General features: G+C 44.5%; 1 protein-coding gene across 1 annotated transcript in view; it reads left to right on the top strand.

Annotated features, from left to right (window-relative positions):
* Positions 1-7,395: 7,395 nt before the first annotated feature.
* Positions 7,396-24,968, top strand: part of Lpcat3 (lysophosphatidylcholine acyltransferase 3) — a 38,484-nt gene continuing 20,911 nt past the window's right edge. The window contains exon 1 of the mRNA XM_048444240.3: positions 7,396-7,954. Coding sequence (XP_048300197.3) covers positions 7,396-7,954 — 559 coding nt within the window. The remainder of the gene's footprint in view (positions 7,955-24,968) is intronic.

Raw genomic sequence — 24,968 nt, 5'->3', positions numbered from 1 at the left:
ATTACCTAGGTTACAGAATAGGGTTAGAGAAAATTCGAACGCAAAAGGCACAAATTAGGAGAGGTGATCATACAGGTGATAAGAAAAACATATAGAATGGGGGCAGGGTTCTGTTCTTATCTCCACAGGAAAACACTCATCTTTGAAAAATTCAAGGGACCCTGGATATTTGAATACTGACAGATGGAAAATAATGGCCCAATAGGGATTATCAAGAAAATTGAAAAGGTTCTGTAAGTAAAATATACTAAATCATATTTCTAAATTTATAGAACTGGTTTTGGAGTTGGACTCTGGCTCAGTCCCTCTCTAATTCCAAGCCTGTTGTTAAAAGAAAAACCCAGAGTTTCTGGAGTTTCTGTCTCATGTCAAGAGCCATGATATGGGACAGAAAGAAATATGAGTTTAGAAAACATCTTTACTTTTCTTCATATCTATCATACCTTTCATTAAATATATCTATCATGCCTTTCATTGAATATATGTATGTCTGTATATGCCTATATGATTACTGTTTAAGTTTTCCACAATGAACAATGAGTTTTTCCTGCAGTGACATTTGAAGTTTCCAGGAAGAAGATGGGGCCCCATAACAACTCCACCCGGTTGATATGTTGTCATGATACTGATAGTGCTACTACAAGACCTGTTTCGGGTACCAGCTGCACAAGACGGTTCCAACGTGGTTAGCTGAAATGGTGCACATCTTGTACAACATTCTGGCCAGACCTCCACAAAATACTCAGAGACTATTTGCAATTTTAAAAGACATTGATCTTGAAATTTAACCATCATTTTACTTTCACAGGATCCCCCAGAAAGAACGTCGCCCCCATGACAGCTGGAAGTAATTCTAGAGAACGACGTCCCCCCAGTAAAGTTTGTCCTTGGGTTTAGGGACATCATTTAGGGGTTGGTCATAATTAGTATATGGTTGAGGGTTGGGGGAAGAATTTTATAAGCGCAGGAATCTTAAAAAAAAAAGGAGGAATAATTGGATTATGGGATAATAGATTTGTACTTGTGAGTTATTGTTTTTAGACAAATATATTGGTATCGATTCTTATATATTGATACAAAGTTAAATTATGTTGACTATTGTATACATGCATGCTTCTACCTCTGTTTAAAACATTTTTATGTATTGATATATATATATAGTATTGATATATGCATATTTACCATATTGCATTGTATACTTCTACCTCTGATTAAGATACTTATATATTGTCTATGTATTGATACATATATATTTACCATATTGCAATGTATACTTGCACATTGTTTATATTTGGAGGTCATATTGTTCTCATTTATTGCACAGTTGTTTATTGTCTCAGTCTTTAAGTTAGATAGGTATTGAGAATAATATAGATCAATAGTCATCTAAGTTTGTCATTTATAATTAGACTAATCAGGTTCTTTAGATACATAGAGATTATATTCAGTATAGATAGATAATCTTCAACCTCTTCAAAGAGCTGTAGAAAATGGTCTTTAATCTAATTCAGAGTTCTGTGGTAGTGAGACACAATCGCTCCTGGCAACACCGATCTATTCCCGAGAGAATGTTGAGCACCAAAGACACTCCACCTGGAGTCTTTCTTCTTGCCAGAACTGGCCTTTGGGTAAAGAAATGCCCATACCTCAACTACTGACAGAGTTACAGAATATCCGTAAATGGATAAAACAGGACTGTCATATTCTGCCAAGACAGGGTAAGATAGTTTTGAAAAGTTTCTTGCCTTTGAAAATGGTATGTCAGGTACATCAGGCCTTAGCCAAAGTTGGTTGCCTCAACGCTGCCACCGTGACTTTGGGTGTTTGCCCAGGTAGCCAGTTGTCTCTGTGAGTTGTTACATGTTCTGGAAGTTGTTTGATTGCACTTCCTAATTACTCAGGTAACATTATTTCCCTTCTCAGATCTTCGATGGGATTGAAGATTATATAAATGTAGTTACTTTCCTCTCATGACTTGGCCAAGTTATTTGTTATACAAGACTTAAGCTAGTTAGAATAGGATATTTGTATTTATTGCATATAATTTTGTAGGTTTGTACTTATTGTATATAATTTCATAGTAGGCTTAGAACTCTCTTACTTAAACAAAAGGGGGAGATGCTGCAGGAGCTCCTTCTGCTCCTTCAGCCAATAGTCGCTGAGTTACCAGCCCATTGGGGCGTGGTCTCTCTCTCTTTAAAAAAGCAGCAGCTGTCCTCCACTCTCTCTCTGGCTTCCGGCTCCGCTTCTGGCTCCTAGACTCCTTTCCTGTTTGTGCAGAGGGGCTGTTGTCTAGGATGGTAATCTGTAAGTTTTTTCCCTTTTGTATAAACAACCACTCTATTAATCATAATTCCAAACTGGTGTGGGATTGTTTGTGACTTACGCCTTCAGACAGCCTACAGAATGGGAAAAGATCTTCACTAACCCTACATCATACAGAGCACTGATCTCCAAAACATACAAAGAACGCAAGAAATTGGTCATCAAAAGAACAAATAATCCAATTAAAAAAAAATGGGGTACAGACCTAAACAGAGAACTCTCAACAGAAGAATCTTAAATGGTTGAAAGGCACTTAAGGAAATGCTCGACACCCTTAGGCATCAGAGAGATGCAAATCAAAACAACTCTGAGATACCATCTTATACCTGTAAGAATGAACAGGATCAAAAACACTGATGACAACTTATGCTGGAGAGGATGTGGGGTAAAGGAAACACTCCTGCATTGCTGGTGGGAATGCAAACTGGTAAGCCCCTCTTTGGATGTCAGTATGGTAATTTCTCAGAAAATTAGGAAACAACCTTCCTCAAGACCCAGCTGATGGGGAAACCTTGCTAGCCAATTATCTTTAAGAGGGAGATCCCAGTTGGGACGGAGAGAAAAGGGGTGCATAGCCCAGGTGCACTCTCCCCGTGTGACTCCTGCAGGGCACAGCAGAACTTGGACTTCTCGTTTCTGTTTTATGAGTTTTCCACTTGTAATAAATAAAAAATATAATTGTTTTATCCTTTAGCTAGCCTGATTGTTTCCCAAATTGAGCTCATTTCTACAGGTGGCACCCAACAAGGGGCTAATGTCCAGCTTACTCAATTTGCCTTCTTCTACAACCCATGACCACCTGCCCAAGCATGTGCCTTTAATCCCAGCACTTGGAAGACAGAAGCAAGCAGATCTTTTGAGTGCAAGATCAACATGGTCTACATAGGGAGTTCCAGACCAGCCAGGACTACACAGTGAGACCCTGTCTTAAAATAAATAATAATAAAATTAAAAAGCTTTATGTGGTGACTCACATCTGTAATTCTAGCATTCTTATGTCCAAATGGGATACAATGACATAAGAAGTGGCCAGAAGCTAAAATAGGCAGTCCTTGGGCGTCTGCATCAGAAGAACCAGAATTCCAAGCCAGCCTTGAGCCATCGAGTTCCAAAGCTCCAGGTTATCCTAAACTAAAAGTATAAATAAGTAAATATAAAAACAACAACAAAACCAAAACAGATGGAGATGAGGATGGGGAAATGGCTCAGTGGTTAAGAGCACTTGCTACTCTTGCAGAAGATGTGGGTTTGGTTCTGAGCACCCACAAACCACCTGTAACTGCAGTTCCAGGGGTCAAACATCCTGTTCTAGCCTCCTTGGGCACTGCACGCATATAGTGTGCACGCAGACAAGCAGATACAAACACATTCAAACAAATAAAATAAATATTTTAAATGAATGACTGGGTAAATGTGTTAATTTGTACATGATATATTTATTGCAATGTCATTAATATAAAATTTTAAAACAGCCTGGAGGTGGTGGTACATGTCTTTATTCTCAGCATTGGGAGGCAGAGGTAGGCAAATTTCTGAGTTTTTGACCAGCCTGGTCTACAGAGTGAGTTCCAGGACAGCCAGGGCCACACAGAGAAACCCTGTGTCAAAAGGGAAAAAACTTAAGCATATAAAACTGGGCATGCTGGCACATACCTTCCATCTGAGCACTCAGGAGACAGAAGCAGATGGATCTCTGTGAATTCAAGGTCAGCCTGGTCTACAAAGCAAGTTCTGGTACAGCCAGGACCACATAACAGAGAAAATAAATAAATAAAATAAAAAGTGTATAAAACAATATTCCATATTGTTTCTAGATATACACAAAATATAAAGTATAAAAATAGATAAGGGAGCCAAGCGGTGGTGGCACAGGCCTTTAGTCTAAGAAGGCAGAGTCAGGCAGATCTCTGTGAGTTCGAGGTCAACCTGGTTTACAAGAACTAGTTCCAGGACAGGCTCCAAAGCTACAGAGAAACTCTGTCTCAGAAAAAAAAAAAAAAACAGAAGAAAATAGATAAGAAATTGATAAATACTCAAGATCATAGCTGAGGATAGTAGCATCTCCAAGGCTCTGTGTTCAATCCCCAACACTACACTCTTTAAAATGATTGATTGATTGATTGATTGATTGATTGGGGTTTTTTTCAAGACAGGGTTTCTTGTATAATACTGGCTATCCCGGAACTCCTTCTGTAAATCAGGCTGGCCTTCAACTCAAAAAGTTCACCTGCCTCTGACTCCTGAGTGCTGAGATCAAAGGCATGCGTCACAGTCATGCCTGGCTCACTTTTAAAATTGTGTGTGTGTGTGTGTGTGTGTGTGTGTGTGTGTGTGAGTGCAGACACAGGCATGCATGGAACATATGCAGAAATCAAAGGACAACTTTTGGAAATAGGTCCTCTCTTCCAACCTCGAGGTCCAGGAATGAAACTCAAGAAGTGAGTCGACTTCGGCAGGGAGTGCCTTCACCTGCTGAGCCATCCCACAGATCTAGTATCACATAAACCAAAACCACTTAATGACCAATATCCATATCAGTCAAGTGATTGACTAAAACTTCAGTCTCAAATTAAGAAGGGAAGGGAAATGACGTCAAGGGGTTGTGTCAGGCTCTTGGACTGCATAGGTGATGCTTTCTTCTTAATCCAGGGAGGTTATAGTCTCTGCTTTTTAGCAAGAGTGAAACATTGCATATTTAAAAATAATATGGCTGGAGAGACAGCCCAGTGGTTAAGAAAGAGTACAGAGGACCTGAGTTCAATTCCCAGCACCCACACTGGTCAGAGCATATCTGCTTTTAACTCTACACCTTAGGGATAGGAAACCCCTCCTCTACATATCACCCACACAGAGACACACACATATAATTCAAAATAAAGTATATCCTTTTAAATTGGCTAATTAAAATAATTGTGGGTCAGAGAGACAGCTCAGCAGGTAACAACACTTGCCACCAAGCCTGACAGCCTGAGTTTGATCCCCAGAATTCACATGGCTAAAAGACAGAAGGGACTCCTGCAAATTGTCCTCTGACTTCCGAATGTGTTCTGTGGCAAAAGCTGGTCCTTCCTCCGAACTTACACATAAACAAATTATATATATATATAAGTTTTGTTTTGTTTGTTTGTTTTTTCGAGACAGGATTTCTCTGTGTAAGAGTTCTAGCTTTTTGGAACTAAAAAATGTTTTTAAGGGCTGGAGAGATGGCTCAGAGCATTAGTTGTTCTTCCTAGAGGTCTTGAGTTCAATTCCCAGCAATCACACGGAGGCTCACAACCATCTAGAATGAGATCTGGTACCCTCTTCTGGCATGCAGGCATACATGCAGGCAAACATTCTATGCATAAAAATAAATCTTTTTATTGATTTTTACTGAGCTGTACATTTTTCTCTGTTCCCCTCCCTGCCTCTCCCCTCCCCACTTCATTCCTCCCCCAAGGTCCCCATGCTCCCAATTTACTCAGGAGATCTTGTCTTTTTTCAACTTCCCATGTAGATTAGATCTATCTATGTAAGTCTTTGTTAGTGTTCTCATTGTTGTCTAAGTTCTTTGGGGTTGTGATTTGTAGGCTGGTTTTCTTTGCTTTATGTGCAAAAACCACCTATGAGTGAGTACATGTGATAATTGCTTTTCTGTGTCTGGGTTACCTCACTCAAAATAATGTTTTCTAGCTCCACCCATTTTCCTGCAAAATTCAAGCTGTCATTATTTTTTTCTGCTGTGTAGTACTCCATTGTGTAAATGTATCACATTTTTCTTATCCATTCTTCGGTCCAGGGGCATTTAGGTTGTTTCCAGGTTCTGGCTATGACAAACAATACTGCTGAGGTCTGATCTCCAAAATATACATAGAACTCAATAGAGGAATCTAAAATGGCTGAAAGACACTTAAGGAAATGTTCAACATCCTTAGTCATCAAAGAAATGCAAATCAAAACAACTCTGAGATAACATCTTACACCTGTAAGAATGGCCAAGATCAAAAACACTGATGACAACTTTTGCTGGAGAGGTTGTGGGGAAAAGGGAATTCTTCATTGCTGGTGGGAATGCAAGCTGGTACAACCCCTTTGGATGTCAGTGTGGCGATTTCTCAGAAAATTAGGAAACAACCTTCCTCAAGACCCAGCAATACCACTTTTGGGAATATATCCAAAGGATGCTCAATCGTGCCACAAGTACATGTGCTCAACTATGTTCATAGCAACTTTGTTTGTCATAGCCAGAAAATAAATCTTTTAAAAAAATGTTTCTAAGTAGATGTCAAAGTGGAACATATAAAAAAGACAGGAGTGCAATGCTTCTTTAGCATGTGCAAAACCTAGGTTCAATTCCCCAGTACGTAAGCGGGGTGGGAAGGAGGGCGCTTTACGAAGTGTTATGGAAGTGTAAACCATAGCTGAAGTCCTTATGAAAAGAAACTGCGAATGCCTTTGTCACATACTTCCATAGAGTATCACTTTCCCTGCGGTCGCCGGTGGGAAGTGAGATTGGAAAGCTGCATGGGACGAAAGGGCTCATACTTTCTATGAGTCAGGGGCCTCTACTGTTCAAACTTTCATCATGAGCATGCATTACTTAAGCAGTGGCAAAACTAATCTAATTGTTAATTAAAACAGCAAGTGTTAAGTAGGCTCTTTTTAATATAAATAGGCATATCCTAATTCCATTGCCTCCAGAGAGAAGGTCGCATTTTACTACAGGAACGGAACTAAATAAGGAACTAGGGTGGTAGCTCAGGCGGGAAAACAAGCACGCGAACCGGGTTCGATCCCCAGTACGTGAACAACCGAAAGGCGCCCGCACGGAAAGAGCTATGTAGAATAAAAGGGTCAAATGGTGTTCTTGGGCCCCTGGGCTCCCCCAGACCCCTCGGGAACGGCTTGGGGACTGCAGGACCCTCTCCAGGAGGCGCCGTTAGGGGGCGCTCGCGATGCGGCGGCGGGCATTCGCGCCTCTCCGTTACATGCCCCAGTAACCCCAGCGCCGGCGACCGAGAGTAACCTCGCGGTCTGGTGACGCCCCCGCACCCCTCCCGCCTCGACTCTCGCCTGCTCCTGTCTCAGCCAATGGGAAGGCAGCGAGCGAGCCGGCCGGACAGCCGGCCGACCCACTCCTTCCCCAAGCCGTCCGGACCGAGTTGTACAGTCACCTCGCCTCGCGCTCCCGGCTGCTCCAATAGCAGCGGGGTCGCGATCGCAGGACCCGCCCTGCCGCCCCGGCCCGTTTCCCTTCCCCACGGGTGTCACCTTTGCCTTACAAACGCTCGACCCCGCCCTCTTCCTACCTTGCCGCGCTCGGCCCCGCCCCTGGCTGGCTCGACCAATAATTGGGTGGGTCTAGAGGCACTGGGCGGGCCCGCAGCCAATGCGCACGCCGTGGGCGGGCCCCCGGCCGGAATTGGGGGTGAAGCCACCGCGTTCTGCCCACATTCGGGGCGCGGAGCTGGGGGTCCCCGGGGGGCGCCCGCAGTTAAGATGGCGTCTGCAGCGGACGGGGACGTGGGAGAGGCGCTGGAGCAGATGCGGGGGCTGTGGCCGGGTGTCGAGGATCTGAGCCTTAACAAGTTGGCGACGTCCCTGGGCGCGTCGGAACAGGCGCTGAGGCTCGTCATCTCCATCTTCCTGGGTAAGGACCCTCCTGTCTGCCTCTGCCCCCTCGCGGAGTCCCAGGGAAATAGGCAGGATGGGGACCGGACCTGCCTGTCTGCCCCGGACCTCTCAGGAGGGCTTTGGGGGTGCAGGCGTAGGTCCTCAAGCACACCAGCCAGCTATCGAGGGCAAGACACAAGTCTTGTCTCGAGTCTGGGGGCGCCGCACCTCTTGCCATTCTCTTTGGCCCATGTTGTACCCTTTGGCCCCTCAGTCATCTCCCGCCCTGTCATCGATATGCTAGACCGTGGCGCGGCGACCTGTGTCTATCTGTGGCTCTCGAGAGTTCGACTCTGGCCATGAGTACTGCTTATCTGTTATTAACAGCCCCCTTCATGCGCTCTTCTGAGAGTAGACATATGCCCTCGAACTTAGGATATTTTAGCCCTACCGGCTTCCTCAGACCCGTATTCCATACTTACGTCTTCTCAGTCTACGTTCATTGCCAGCATATATTGTACTTTCATCTGTTTTCTGTCCTGTTTCGAATATTTTCTTAAACCGTACTGTTTTTCCCCTTTAGCAACCCACCTGTCATTTGAAATACGTTCTTATACTGGGTTGGGAAGCTGAACTATAACGCCCTTAAAAACTCCATGCTTGTTCCAAGTGACTATTATTCATATGGCTCAAAGGCTATGATGTATCTGGATTTATGTCACAGTCAGCTGTGTTATAACTATTTTATAGGCTTTTTTTTAAACCCCACAGTTTTTAGTGCGTAGAGGTAGCATGGCGTGATGAAAAAGTGTTGACTCTGAAGTCAAATGAATCTGACTCACCCTTACCTCTGCTCACAAATGATGGGACCCTGGGCAAGCCATTTCATCTCTCTGCATCTAGTTTTCTTATGTATGAAATGAGGACAGCTGCGCCTAGCATAGGATTGCTGTAAAGTCGTCCAACAATTCCTAAGTCAAGATCAGGGATGGCAGAGTCGATTCAGTAGATTTTTGAGTAGTTCGAACTTTTGGGGAAGGCTGTACAACTTTAACTTGAGAGAAAATTAAGGGAGCGCTCAGCAAAAGACTGGGGCAAGAGCAGAGGGCTAACAGACGTGAACTGTAGGAAGTCTGTGATAACCTGGGTGCGGTGGCTTCTGCCACTCTGGTGCTGAGACAGGAGACTTGGGAGTTTGAGCCTGGGCTCATGGTGTGAGCAAATTGGAATTTGTCCAGGAGTCAGTAGAGATATTGACATATAATATCACCAGAGGGTGTTAACCCAATCTAGATAATGGCAGGAGGTTTAATTCATATTTAAACAACCACAGCCAATACCCTTGTTATTTGCCTATTACGTCTCATACCAAGATGGCCTTCTTTTCCTCCGATGAAGGTTATCCTCTTTCTTGGTAGGATCCTAAAGTTTTAGAGATGGATGGTACCTTGAGTTGTGCAGCGTCACTCAAACATTACCCAAATTTATCAGCACCCCGCATCTCTGGCTTTATGTACCACAGCCTGGTTCCTCTTTGAACCTTGCTTCTGACCCAGTTTGTTAGCGTGAAGATTGGCAATTAAGAATGCTTACATGCATTAGGTAGGAGGTCCTCCGCTGCTTTCAACTGAGTATTGGACGTCTAGGACAAGCAGCAACAAGCTGTCAGGTCAGCCTGTTAAGTGGAACTAAGGTTGGAATTGGGACTTGGGATCTGTCTTTGTGTGCCAACATCAAATACTGCCCGGCGCTGCTTTGTACTGTCATAGAAATAAGCCGACTAGGACATCATCTCCATACCCTTCCCCACTTCTTTCATCTTCTGTCATTATGACACATAATCAAAGTAATAAGTGCCTGGTACAGCAGCCACATTGCCAGCCTTGCCTATCCATTCTGCCTTTCCCAGGGCCCCTCTTCCCATTGCCCTGTTTCCTTTGGTAACTTGTAGACTTTCTCGCCCTGTTTCCTTTGGTAACTTGTAGACTTTCTCGTTTTTGTATCAACTCAGTTGATGCTGTTTTTTTTTTTTCTTTGTGGTACTGGGGACTAAATCCAGGGCCTAACTCATGCTGGGCAAGCACTGTCCCACTGCACTGCATTTCCAGCCCAGTTATGTGTCTGTCTATGATGGTGTTTCTAGGCGTAGGCTAAATATATCCATATTAACACAAATGGACATGGTTGGCACAGAGGGTATGCTTTGCCTGTAAATACATTTTCCTTATATAGAAGTGATTTGTTTGTTTGATTTGTTGGTTGATTGGTTGGTTTGTTGTTTGTTTTTTTGTTTTTTGTTTTGGAGACAGGTGAGTGTGTGTGTGTGTGTGTAGTCCAAGTTTTCCTGGAACTGCAGACTGGCCTTGAACTCACAGAGATCCTCCTGCCACTGCCTCCTGAGTGCTGAGCCACCACCGCAGGGGCATCAGGAGTTCATGGTCACTCTTTTTTTACACAGCCAGTTTGAGTCCAACCTGGGCTGCATGGGACTCTGCCTCAAAGAACAGAATAAAAATGAACAAAATTGGGACTAGAGAGGTAGCTCAGAGGTTGGGAGTGCTTGCTCATCTTCCAGAGGACTCAAGTCCAGTTCCCAGCACCCATATTGTGGGTTTCACAACTGTCTGTAGCAGCTCTAGGCAATCTGGCACCTCTGACCTCAGCCAGCACCTGCACACACCCCCACACACAAGTACTCAGAATGAGAAGTAATAAAATCTAGTCTTAAAAGGCCTCAGTGGGGAGGCTGGAGAGATGGCTCACCGGTTTAGAGCACAAACCATTTTTAAAAAATAAGAAGGAAAAAGAAGACAGTGGTGGGGTGCTGGGAACTGAGCTCCAGCCCGGTTTTCTACATTCTTTACCCAAGCTCTGTGGGTTGAAGAGCAGCAAAACGCTGACTTTCTGGTCTCCTTGCTAAACACCTATGGTGAGAAGTAATTCTTTCCGTAGTGGATAGATGTATTGGAAACACGTTTCGGGAAATGGCATTGGCCCTTACTGTCTTATTTTTCATATCCTTTATGCCCCTGCATTGAACTCGCAACCTATTAATGAGTACAGAGAGTGATCTGAAAAGTTCTGCTTCAGAGAATATAGTTTGGGAGAGGAAGGTGGGGAGTGTTGGGAATTGAACCCAGGGCTTCACATATGGCAAGCATATGTTCTATCACCAGGCCACATACCCCAGCTTGGTTTGTTGTTGCTGCCATTGTAATTTTTGTTTTTGAAGCAGGGTCTTACTATGGGCCCTGAAATTCACTGTGTACCAGGTAGGACCCGAACTCACCAAGTTCTGCTCGCGTCAGGCTTGAGTGCTGGGATTAACGGTGTGTGCCATCATGGCTGGCTCACCGGTGAGCTTATAATTTTAATCTTCAGTACATAAGGCAAGAGGAAGGCTATGTGAGTGCTATCTTGGAGTACTTTGAACAGCCAGAAGGCCACTGATGCGGACGCACGTGTTAAGTGTGGTTGCTAAGAGCCCTGGTGCTAACATACCCTACTGGGAAACTCCCTTTCAACAGCCTGGGTCTCATCATTCCTTCATGTGATTTATACCATGAATTCTTCAATAGATTCAACTATGGACAAGCAGTGTTCTTGCTGCCACGAGGGCAAGAGCAATGAGAGCCGTGTGAGGCATAAAGCCTTGCACTCAGACATTACGGTCTGTCGGGATAGGGAACAGGTCTGAGAGCCGTGTGAGGCATAAAGCCTTGCACTCAGACATTGTGGTCTGTCAGGATAGGAAATGGGCGTAAGGTCACTGCACTGACCCCAATAAAGGCAGAAACCTAAGTGCTATAAGAAGTACGAAGCGTTAGGAGATTTAAAGATGGACTGTTTCATAAATAATGAACTTTGGATATTGAGTTAGGTTTCTTCTTTAGGCTCAGGTGGTAAATGAGCACTTTGGAGCCTGATGCAGGAGGATCACCACGCCTGGGCTACTGACCGAGACTGTCTTACAAAAACATTTTTTGTTGTTTGATTTTAGAATGGGGAATGCTGTGCCTGGAGCTATAACTGGGAAGGTGACCTACACGGGTGACTGAACGGAGAGGGGCAGGAACAGTGACCTGGGGCCAGGTGACTTAGAGGCAAGGTGGATCCCATCCTCTGAGAGGGGAAGCTGAATCTCTGAGATCTGGGGAATGCAGAATTGTTTGAAAGGTGGATTCTGAAAGTACTGTTATCTGCTTCGCTGCTGTTGCCAGAAACTATAGACCTGGTCACCTCCCGCCGCTGACTGTCCACACCCCAGCCACCAGTTCCTATCAGTGCCATCAAGAAATCCGGTCTCCAACCCTCTCGGCCACCACCCCTCTGTAGGAATCCTTCGCCCCCACCCCAGCAGCCTCCTGACTGCTCTCTAATGTCTTGCCCCTCTCCTCTCTAAAAGCAGCGGGAGTCACCCAATCCTGTGTTTCTCCCATCCCACTCAGGGGCTTCCATGCCTGGCCTGTGAGTCCCTTGCTGCTGCTCCGGCCTTGTTTCAAACAAGTGCATAGCCTTTGGCCTCGCAGCTCCCTTCAGTTCCTCGGAGAAGGGGTAAGCCCTTCCTGCCCCCCAGCCTTTGTATACACTGAGTCTACTGCTCAGGAAGCGCTGCTCGCTTACTCACGTGACACACCTGTCCACCTTCTGGGTCTCTCGCTGTTGCTTCCTCTGACTCGCATTTGAAGTCCTGTCCCTTGTTATATTTGCTTAGGCTGAATGAATATCCTTCCAACCATATATTACGACAGCGTGTCCAGAGTTTATAGCGTCACACTTGACTCCATAAACAGTTGTTGGCTAAGTGAATGTATGAAGAAGTGATTTGGAAACAGGTGAACTAGAAAAAGTAATCCCTCCCCCTCAGAAACAAGTTCAAGGCCAGCCTGGGACTAAGGACTGGGACTAAGGATGCTCAGTACATAGTATAGAGCAACGGTCTACAGCAGTACTGCCTAAGGTGCACACGGCCTTGTTCCTTCCTCAGCTTAGCAAACAGACAGTGGCCGACAGACCCAGCTTTCATCTTCTGTCTAGATAACCAGACACAGAGATAAAAGAGAAAGTCAGGTGCTGTGTCAGTGCTGGGGTGCCATCTAGTTTGAGATTTAATTTAAATTCCAAAGAAATTGTAAAACCTGAGCATGAACTGGGGAGAGAAGTTCAGCAGGTTCAGGCAGGGCAGGGGGTGTGGCTCAGTTGATAGGAGGCCTGGGTTTGACCCCCAGTCCTGCATAAACCAGGTGTGATAGGCCACACTGCAATCGCAGCACCCAGGAGGTGGAGGAAGGAAGGCCAGGATCAGCCTCAGCCACCATGCAGGTTTGAGTCCAGCCTGTTCTACAGAAGAGCCGGGTGGAGGAGGTGGGTTAGGAGTAAGTTTGGGTTCATAATGAATCAGCTAGGAAATGAAGCGCTGCAGGAAAGCTCATAGAAGGGAACCTAATCCGTAGGTCGATGTCAGCACCCCTTATGAACAACAGAAGAAACCGCCGTTATTATCCTCTTTATTTTGTGAGGTGGCACTCCAGGGGGCCCAGGCTGGCCTCGATCCTTCTACCTCCATCTCCCAAGTGCTGAGATCACAAGTGAACACCACCCCCCTGGGCTTTGTAGCTGCCAATTAAGGTCTTGCTGTGTACCAGACATCGTCGTAAGTGATCCTCAGGCACTTCTCTGAAACTTACCATGATTTCCCTTGTACGGATTAGAAACTGGGGATCTGGGTGAGTGACTTAAGGTCACCGTTCTTCAGCTGGAGTCCAGGCTCATGACCATATTGGGATTGGGTGGAGCAAATGTCCTCCAAAACCTTTCTGTTGACTCTGTGGTTAACAAAGGTATTGCCAGCACGTGGAATAATACCTCAGCATCCAAAGCCGGAGCTGGCCAAAGGGAACAGATGGCCATTCCGCCTAGCATGGGGTTCTGTGGGCGTGGCATGGCCATAGCTTTCTTGACCAACTGCTCAGAACTGCAGTTAGGAGTAGGAATTCTTTCCTTGGAGGTTCAGGATTCGTATCTAATGCTAGTTACTTTTTTTTCTTTGTAAAGATTTATTTATTTATTATGTATAATGTTCTACCTGCATGTGTTCTTGCAAGCCAGAAGAGGACACCAGATCTCATTACAGATAGTTGTGAGCCACCATGTGGTTGCTGGGAATTGAACTCAGAACCTCTAGAAGAGCCATAAGTGCTCTTAACCTCTGAGCCACCTCTCCAACCTGCTAGTTACTTTTAAAATAAAAACCAAACGAGGCCCATGGGTTAGCTCCCTCTGGACCAGAGAGTCACAGCTAGTCCTTCAGGGAAAAATCCATCATTCATTGCTATCTTTCTGGGGTTATCATTGAAATCACAACATAAAGACATCAAAGCTAACGAGGTGGAACTTAAAACTGAATCACATTAGCTAAACAACTGGGATTTCTGACTGTGACACATACTTCTATAAAACAGGAAGAGGTCCTGAATGACTTTCACAGGCCCTGACAATGCTAAACATCTTACTTCTGTGTTCCTAAACTTTATGCTAATTCATAGGCACAGGTTTTCTCAGCCCCTGAAGCTTCTGGTTTGAGATTTGTTTGTGAATGGCCAAGGATGACCTTGAACTCCTGGTCCTGCAGCCTCCATCTCCCAGGTGCTGGACTGCTAGGTGATTGTGAGCTGATTAGACGTCCCATTGTACCTCTGGCTGGCCTGGAAGTCACCTGGTAGCCCCGGCTGGAATCAAACTCATAGGAATCCTCCTGCCTCAGACACCTGTCACACCTCATTTGCCTCTTGCTTTCTGTTTTATTTGATACCAGCCTTACTTAATAGGCACTAGACTATATTCACATCATTAGGAAGGCTTTGAATTGTTCTTCTCTTGCCTCAGCCTCCGGAGTATCTGGTCTCACAGGCCTGCCCCACCAGGCCCTGGTTGAGTAATCTGGGGCTGTTTGAGACCGGGTCTTGTCTTCAGCCCAAGTCCTCTTGCCTCGCCTCCAGGTGCCGGGATCCCAGGCTTGTGACCACACCTGCCTTGATCTGCCTGTACACAAGCCTTGCGGATACACTTGCTGCCCTAGAGCTTAAAGGTTGAGTATTTCATCATCTATTTTGTAATGCTTGATGTCTGGATTGTCTCCAGCTTTTTGAAATGTCAGTATATACTAAGATCTTTGGCAAAACAACTCTCTCGGATTCTTTATAGCTTAGTGTTCCCCACTGGCTAGCATGCCTTGTTCTTCAAATCCTCATTATTGAATCAATTTGCTAAAAGATCATGATCATCAGTGCTGTAAACATTATTGTTACCGGAGCCTCAGATGCGAGGGTCAGTCACAAACTTCCTCACAGCAGGGTGGGGCCGGTGCTGCCTGCCATTCTGCTCTCTGTATCCATATTGAGCCGCATAGCAGTTCTGTTTTGTTGTCTGTTTTTCTGAGGCCGGGGCCCTTTAGCCCAGGCTAGCCTGGAACTCGTGACCTATACTATAGGCTTGCCTTGAACTCAAAGCAACTTCTTATTGTTCTTCAAATCCTGGATTATTGAATCATCTCTCAACTCAACTAATGTTACATTTATTAATGCAATTACGAAATTGATTTGTGACTTTAACAAGAATTAGATCCCTGTTGCACTGTCAGGGAAAGAAGTTCTGCTATCTGTTCTCAAGCCTAAAGGTTTTAGAAAGTGTGTAGGTGTGTGTGTGTGTGTGTGTGTGTGTGTGTGTGCGCACGCACGTTCGTGTGTGTGTGCACATTTGTGTGTGTGTTTGTGTGTGTTCCCAGCAGTTAAGAAATCAAATACCAGGAGTTTGAGGATGCAGGGGGAGTTCTCTTGTAAAACAGATATAACTCTGACCATGAAAGCTTATTTGTTTGTTGTTTTTTTGAGACATGGTCTCATTCTGTAACCCAGGCTGGCCTGGAACTCACTGTTGTAGCTCAGGATGGCCGGGAACTCACTGTTATAGCCCAGGATGGCCAGGAACTCAGCTCCCCCCTTAGCTTCAGCTGGGAGAGCAAACATCAGACGTTACACTTTGCCCGTAGCTCGTTTATTCAGAAAGTGTCATAGCTGTCATTGTTTTCAAAACAAGAAAGGGATATGGTGCCTAAACCATGCGAAGAAGTGAGTCATTTCTGGGTGGCAGTGTTCTTTTGGCTTGAAGTGCACCGGTTTTAGATCTCATTTCCTTCCTATTCTAATCACAGCCTTGGAGAGCGAGCTCTGGGCACCTTGAATGAGCTAGCGGTTCTGTGTATGATTGCAGATACAGTAATTGTTAATGATAAAGGCTTCGGGTCCGCGTGTCATTGCATTCTAATTAGAGGGACGGTTTGTCAGAGGTGGGCAACTACCCGAAATAATCATACTCAGGTTTTAGTTTGGCCTCAACACATGAAGTCTTTTGAGACAGACACCAAGTAGCCCTGGCTGGTCTGGAATTGATGAAGATCCACCTGCCTCTAGCTCCTGACTGTTGGGATTAAAGGCCTGTGTCACCACACCCAGCAAATAAGATAGTCTTATCACAGTTTCCAGGGGCTCCTCCCAGGCCAGAGCTCTGCTTCTCTTGACTTGAAGAACTTAATGGACCTCTTGCTATTGTTAACACCCATCCCCACCCCACACACACCCGCTTAAGAGGTAACCCTAAGAACATTTAGGAGTCAGACCGTGGATCAGAGTCCCAGTGACGCCTCTGGCTTCTGATACAGACAAGGCTACGAAGAAACAGAAGTTTCTTCTGGCCTTTAGCCAAAAAAGAAATTGGTTCCTTTTCTTGGGGTCTTAATCTTCTTTTTTATTTTAAGATTTATTTATTAATTATGTATACAGTGTTCTGTCTGTATATATGCTGCAGGCCAGAAGAGAAGAACTGAACTCAGGACCTTTGGAAGAGCAGGCTGTGCTTTTAACCTCTGAGCCATCTCTCTAGCCGCCCTGATAGTTCTTAACTCCTGCTCTCATCTTTCCTCTGAAAAAGCAACCCTAACTGCCAAAGGGTGTATGTGTGTGCACGCGCACGCGTGTGTGTGTGTGTGTGTGTGTGCCAAAGTTGTGTGTGTGTTTGTGTCCGCCAAAGTTTGTGTGCATGTATGTCAGTCAAAGGTGTATGCACACATGTGTGTGTCAGCCAAAGGGGTATGTGTGTGTTTCAACCAAAAGGGTGTGTGTGTGTGTCTGTCTGTGTGTGCCAAAAATGTGTTTATGTGTCAGCCAAAGTTGTGTATATGCATGTGTGTCAGTCAAAGGTGTATGTGCATGTCTCAACCAAAGGGGTGTGTGTGTATCTGTCTGTCTGTCAGCCAAGGGGGTATGTATGTGTATATGTGTGTCAACCAGAGGGGGGAGTGTGTCTCATGGGAGGATTCCCTAGAGCTGGAGTTACAGGTGGTTGTGAGCTTCTATGTGGATGCTGGGAACTGAACTTGGATCCTCTGCAAGAGCAGCAAGGGTTCTCGGCCACTAAGTACTCCATTTCTTCAGCCCTGACAGGAAAAGGTTGTTGCTTTTGTTTTTGTATGGTTTGATTTGGTTTTTTTGAGACAGGGTTTCTCTGTGTAGCCCTGGCTCTCCTGAAACTCACTCTGTAGACCAGACTAGCCTTGAACTCAGATTCACCTTACTCTGCCCTCCATGCTAGGATTAAAGGTGTGCACCACCACACCCTGCATGAAAAGTCTTTAGTGGACTATTTAAGTGTCTCACTCTAACTACATGCTAAGTTTAAGAATAAAAAACCAATGCCAGGCATGGTGGTCTGTGCCTTTAATCCCAGCACATGGAAGTCTGAGGCTAGCTTGGTTTACATAGTAAGTTCCAAGACAGCCAGAGCTACATAATGAGACCCTGTATCAAAAAAAAAAAAAAGCAAAGAAAAAAAACTAAAAGCTTTTTATCAATTAAAGATGTTTCATTACCAGATATTCATATTGCTATGCATTTTCATAAGAAAACCATAAAATGGGAGGGGAAAGGTAGAAATGTGACACACACCTTGGGAGTCAGTGGCAGGCAGGATCATTGTGAATCTGAGGCTAGCTTATTCTATGTATTGAGTTCCAGGCTAACAGGGCTACATAGTGAGACTCTGTCTCAAAACAAACAAATCCGTATGTGGTCCTATCTGCTACATAAAATTTATATAAAGTGAGGTAGTAATTTTTGGAAGTAATAAGAATTCACTATAAAAATAAAGGATTTATACAATATGCAAATCTTGGTATTATGTTGGATCTATTTGCATGCTGTATTGAGAAATGGCATACTTGTAGCTCTTGAGGTTTTCACTTTGCTGTGACAGCAATTCCAAACTCGGATGAGCTGGACACCTCTCTAGATTACACTCCGTAAATAGGAAACTCCTGTTTCCAAGCCAGCAAGCAGAAGCCAGCTGAAATAGTGCCTTAAGGCTCCTGGCATATACCTTGGACAAAACTGGGCAAGACTGATTGAATCTGGAATATAGACACAGGACCTGACCAAAAGCACCGAACCACAATCGCCCCTAGAATGCTCGTTCTTGTTTTTAATCCACACTCTTTAGTTAAAGGATAGTCTGTCTCACTCTGTTTTTACTGATTGATTTTTGGTAATTTGAGACAGGGTTTCTTTGTGTAACCCTGGCTGTCCTGAAACTCATTCTGTAGTCTAGGCTAGCCTCTAACTCAGAGATCCGCCTACCCCTGCTTCTTGAGTGCTGGGATTAAATTTGTCTGCCACCATCGCCCACCAATGAACCTGGGTTTTCTTTTAAGACAATATTTGCTAGGTTACCCAGGCTGACCTAGAACTGACTGTCTTGCCTAGTCTAGCCTCAAACATGCAGTGATCCTCCTGCATCAGTCTTCCAAGTAGGTGGGATTATAGTCATGAATCACTAAACCCAACTGACTCCATTTTTAAATTCTTCATTGATTGACTGTCTGAAAAATTAGGAAATAAAAGCAAGTGGGAACTCCTAGGTGCCGATAGTGTTTACTTTGGCTTTGTGCCCCTGAGGAATAGGACCTGGGATCTCATTCTGAACAAGCTCTGGACCTCTGAGCCACACCCCCAGTCCTCTGTTGTTGTTGTTGTTGTTGTTGTTGTTGTTTTGAGACAGCTTGGCTCTGTAGCCCAGGCTGATCTTGTACTCCCTGTGAGGTTTAGGGTGACCTTAGTCTCACTATACCCTTCTATCTCTGGCCTCCTGCATGCTGGGAAGGCAAGCACCTTACTCCCAGCCATAAGCATTTATTTTTAAAATATATACAGCCAAAGTCACATATATGTCCTTCAATTGTTTCTGCTGTCATACAGCAGAAGTGCTAGTACCTGCCTTTCCAATCAGAACGCGAAGACCTTAGATCATAAGGGGTCCCCAAGTCATCATCTCATAAGACGCTTCAGAGTCTGGGGTCTTTGTTTTGTTTGGGTTTGGGACCAATTCTGATATAGAGGATTGAGTGCAGAGCTTTGCCTATGCCAAGCAAGAGCTGCCCTCTGTCACTGAACTGCATCCCCCACACTCTTGTTTATATTGAATGTTATTTTACTAACTTCTAAAATAGATTTCTTACACATTTTCTAAGTTTCTTTCCAAACCAAGTAATATTGAGACACTGGTAGAGAAAGGAGCAAGTCATTTCTGACTGGGGCAGCCAACAGTTACTTTGATGGACTAAATTAATAACTCTTTTTCATCAAAGGGCAGTGTTATGAAACTGAAACAATAACACACAAAAGGAATATATTTGTAAATTGTGTATTTCATAAATGTCCAGTGTATATCCACATACTCTTAGAGCCCAGGTGGAGACTGGACAAAGGCTGCAGGTGCAGTAGCCCACACCTGTAATCCCAGCATCCAAGAGGCTGAGGCAGCAAGATTACCCAAATCTGAGTGAGAGCGTGTGTCCAAAAAAGCAAGAGAAGGTAGTGGCCAAGCTGGTGGCACATATCTGAAACCCCAGTACTCAGGAAAATGAGCCAGGACAATTACCTCATTTCTAGCCCGGCCTTTGGGTTTATGGTAAAGCCCTGTCCAAAAAAAAAATAATAAAATAAAATAAGTGTGGTGCCACGTGCCTATAAATTCCAGCACTTGGTGTAATCCCAGCATTTGGGAGGTGGAGGCAGGAGGATCAAGTTCCTGGCCACCCTCAGCTAGATACCAAGTTCAAGGTCAACCTGGGGGACGTGAGGCGGCCTCAAAAAGGTTTTTAAAATATGGGCAAAAGTTCAGATCAGTACTAAGTGCTGCATACATTCCCTGGAATCCCAGACTCGGAAGGACCTGGAGACTGAAGCCAGCCTGGCCCATACTACCCTATACTACGAGACTGTCTAAAGCAAAACAAGCAAGCATGTGGACCAGCTTGAGCTCTATAGCTTGTCTCAGACAGACTAACAGAATGATGATGTCAAAGACTTGGAGAAGTTGGGCAGTTTACACCGCTAGTAGGGGAGTCAAATGCTACAGCTGTGGAAAGTTTGGCAGTTTCCCAGAAAGTTAACTGCAAAAAGAAGTGCCCAAAGTCATTCTTACCTGTACTACAGATACCAGTTCAGTGTGTCTAACGGAAGACCCAAGAGTGCGGAAAGCATCTCTTCACATAAACCAAAATGACTTTTATAGTAGCTAAAAAGTGGAAAAAGTCTATTGGTCTACCAACTGATGAATTAATAAACAATATTTTACTCATGTAATGGAATACCATTCAACCACAAGAAAGAACAAAGAAGTTGATAGGATACTGACTGTGAGGATACAGTCAAAGTAAATTGTTTGTGTGTCTGTGCGTGTGTGTGTGTGTGTGTGCTCGTGTGCATCGCTCAAGCGCAATTATGAAGAAATAGCTTTTTCAAAAGAAGGAATGAGAGACTAGAGCAGTGGCTCAGTGGTTAAGAGCGCTGGCTGCTCTTCCAAAGAGTTCAGTCTAGCATCAACATGGTGGCTCACACCTGTCTGTAACTCCAGCCCCAGGGAGTCCAGGACACTCTTCTGTCCTGACATACTTGCAGGCAAAATTCTCATACATAAAATTTGAGTAAAAGGGTGAAAGAGCTATTCAGTTATCTTTAACTTACTATATGAGATGTGAGAAAATGAAAAACAATAATAATAGAATGTGCTCCTGTAATAAGAATAAAACAGTATTTGTGTTTAATGAGATTAAAAAAATAATTAGATAAAGCATCTAACCTCTATGTACTCCACAAATGCCATGGGTGAGGAAGGGAGAACATTTTGTGCCATGTTTCTTTTAGAATCCTGTTTTAAAGTTGACAGGTGGTAGAGATTTTCCCCTAGGAGGCCGAACCCACACCTGTGCATGTCTGCTTCCTCTTCCAACTGCTGTTTTCCTAACCCTTGTGCTTAAACCTATATTTAAAGTCTTTAGTAAGGTCTTCCACTCTGTTTCATTAAACAGAAATTTTTGATGAAAGTGTTAAATTGGGAGAATGCTGCTGATGTGTCCTAGGTGATTTCTAATTAGGGCAATTGCACGGTTTTGTTTTGGTTTGGTTTGGTTTTTGGTTTTTTGAGACAGGGTTTCTCTGTGTAACCCTAGCTGTCCTGGAACTCACTCTGTAGACCAGGCTGTTCTCGAACTCAGAGATCCGCCTGCCTCTGTTTCCCGAGTGCTGGGATTAAAGGTGTGCGCCACCACCACAAGCTCATTTTATTTTCTATTTAAGAAGAGGAGAGCAAGAATCCAACAATTGGACAGTTCAGGCTACTTTTCCTCCTGGTAGCATCATAACTAGACAACACAGAGCTTACTATTTTATTGCTAAGACACCTGTTAGACAAAGACATCTCACCTACCTTGTCTATGTTACAGAAGTCAGGCTTGACCCCAGTAATGGCAAAGGGGCAGTATTGAGACAGTCGGGAAGATACCAGGTGATTCATAAATCCCAGGGCAGTGAGACCACGCAGGCCTCGAGCAGTCCTAGCATGCGCAGAGCAAACCAGACAAGACCGGAATGGACTTTCTCTCCCCTGGAAACCAGGGCCTTAAATAAAGGGAGCAAGGCCTTGGTTAGGCTTCTCTGAGAGAGAACAATAACCTGTGCAGCCTGAATCGGCAAAAATCGGGCACAAAAGCCGGGCAGTAGTGGTGCACGCCTTTAATCCCAGCACTTGGAAGGCAGAGGCAGGCAGATCTCTGTGAGTTTGAGGCCAGCCTGGTCTACACAGAGTTCCACAACAGCCAAGGCTACACAGAGAAACCTTGTTTCAAAAAAAAAAAAAATGGGCACAGTACCAGAGATGGGTCAGCAGCTAAGAGGACCCAAGTTCAGTTCCCAGCACCCACATTGGGTAGCTCACAAACTGCCTGTAACTCCTGCCAGGAAGATCTGGTCTTGGGCACCTGCACTCATGTGAATACACACAATTAAAACTAATAAGAGTAAATCTTTTGAAAATGGGATAAAGCAATTCCAAGAGAAAGAAAAGGCAGAACAAGAAGATGTGAGAGCAATGAGCAAACAGAAGTAGACTCCCTCCTCTCTGTGCACTGGCGGCCCCGCCCCCTTTTCCCGGGCAAGAATCTCCTAGGCTTCAGGAGTGCCACCAGTCTTTCCACTCCTGGCCTTTCTCACTTCCTTGCTGCTGAAATTAGTCTAAGGAATGCAGGTTCCTCCATCCCGATGCCTTGTCCCTGCTCCCTGTCATTCTGGCTGCATTCCTGCCTAAGATGTCTGGATGTGCACAAGACTTGTTCTACACATAAACATGTTAATGACCAAGGAAGAGGCAGGTTCCCTATACTATGAAACTTTCCCATTCTGAGCCCCCTGAGCTAAAAGTAACTGTTTATCCCAAAGTCCAACCAACGCATCCTGCTGCCTCTCCCTTCAGATTTTCTTGGGAGGTGCCACCCACATCCCAGCTGGCTTCCCTGGGAATCACAGTCCTGGCGAAGTCTTCTCAGTCTGGCCTCTTCTATGGCCTGACACTGGCACAGGCAGCCAGGATCCTTCCCCACCTGACACTAAAGATTTATTGTGTGGTGGTTAATTTTTTTTAATACAGGATTTTTGTTACTCAAAGATTATACATAATAGTCTTGGTTTTTTTTTTCTTTCTTTGTTTTGATTTTTAAGAAAAAATGGCACCTGGCATGGTGGCACACACCTTTAATCCCAGTACTCAAAGAGACAGAGGCTGGAGAAATGGCTCAGTGGTTAATAGCACATACTATTTTTGCATCCCTCTGACTTTCTCCTACACACACAGACAGACAGACACACACACACACACACACACACACACACACACAAATAACAACAGACATTTAAAAAAGAAATGGCTTTAGAAGAAAAAAAGGCCAAGGCAGGTGGATCTCTGTGAGTTTGAAGCCAGCCTGGTCTACAGAGTGAGTTGCAGGACAGCCAAGGCTACAAAGAGAAACCCTGCTTGACATACAGACAAATAACAAAAGTCAGGCATGAAACAAATCAAATTTTATTTTATTTTATTTTTTGCTTTTTGACTTTTTGTTTTTTGTTTTCCAAGACAGGGTTTCTTTGTAGTTTTGGAGCCTGTCCTGGAACTAGCTCTCATAGACCAGGCTGGCCTCGAACTCACAGAGATCCACCTGCCTCTGCCTCCCGAGTGCTGGGATTAAAGGTGTGTGCCACCACCGCCCATCACAAATCAAATTTTAAAAAACATAAAATCTAAGACAAACTGAGCATGGGAGCCACCAGGAACTTTAAAACATTTCAGAGACTACCCAATTTTTAAGAAGTTGGGTATAAATATGCTTATATAAACTATTTGAACATTTATGAGTAGATATCTTCAAGTTATTTAAAGTATAATATTCCCCATTAATCCATAGGGCTGCAGTCTAAGACTGAGTGAATCCCATCAAGCCTTGTGTCCCCGTTGTAGACATGCACACTGGTGATGAAGCTTAATTGCTAAATTAGGTACATTTAGAATCAGTAATAATTAATAATAAAGGAGCAGTTATCAGATTGTACTATGCCTTAGGGTTTTTATTGCTGCGAATAGACACCATGACCATGGCAACTCCTACAAAGGAAAGCATTTAATTGGGGTGGTTCGCTTATAGTTCAGAGGTTCAGTTCATTATCATCATGGTGGGGAGCATGGGTGCATGCAGGCAGACATGGTACTGGAGAGATAGCTGAGAGCCCTATATCTTTCAAGCAACAGGAAGTTGACTGAGACACTGGGTGGTATCCTGAACATAGGACACCTCAAAACCTGTCCCCACAGTAAAACACTTCCTCCAACAAGGTCGTCCCCACTCCAACAAAGCCATACCTCCTTGTAGTGCCATTCCCTATTAGATGATGGGTATGGCCACGTACATTCAAACTGCCACATACTATAATAAAAAGTACGTCATACATGTAGAGACATAGAAAGGATAGAATGCATACAAACACATCACACATCTTTGTGCTGTGACTCTTCAGCCACCCGTAGTGACTCACACCGGTAATCCTAGCTCTTGGGAGGCTGAGACAGGAGGACTGCCATGAGTTTGAGGCAGCCTTGGCTACATCGTGAATTCCAGACCAGCCAGAGCTACAGCATGAGACCCAGCCTCAATAAATAAGTAAATAACAAAACAAACTACAACCTTTTTACCTAAGGGAGCAGTTGAAGGCTTCTCTGGCGTGTCTGCCAGCGTCACAGCTCTCGCACGCTGTACAGACGCTAATGTGATAGCCAGGTGCTAAGTGACTAATAGGTGGGTAGCATATACAGCATGGCCGCCCTAGGTAAAGGCTGGGACTTGTTTATTCTTGAAATTCTCCATTCAGCAAAACTTTTGTGTCGTAACTGAAACTGTGGAGAGCAAGAGGTGAGGCAGGGGTTTCTGTATGTATATGGTGCTTTTGCGGGTGTTTTTCTTTATTATTAGTGTAGGGGTGTGTGTGGCACTCACCAGGAGGTCAGAGGACAACTTTGTAGAGTCTGTTCTGACACCTTTATGGGGGTTCTGAGGACTAAGCCTAAGTCATCAGGTCAAACTTAAGTCATGCAACAAGGGCCTTTACCCACCAAGCCATCTC

Source organism: Myodes glareolus, chromosome 3 (assembly GCF_982192425.1).
Source record: "Myodes glareolus chromosome 3, mMyoGla1.1, whole genome shotgun sequence".
NCBI classification, from domain to species: Eukaryota; Metazoa; Chordata; class Mammalia; order Rodentia; family Cricetidae; genus Myodes; species Myodes glareolus.
The sequence above is the reverse complement of the archived record's forward strand: the minus strand, read 5'-3'. Positions and strand labels throughout refer to the sequence as shown.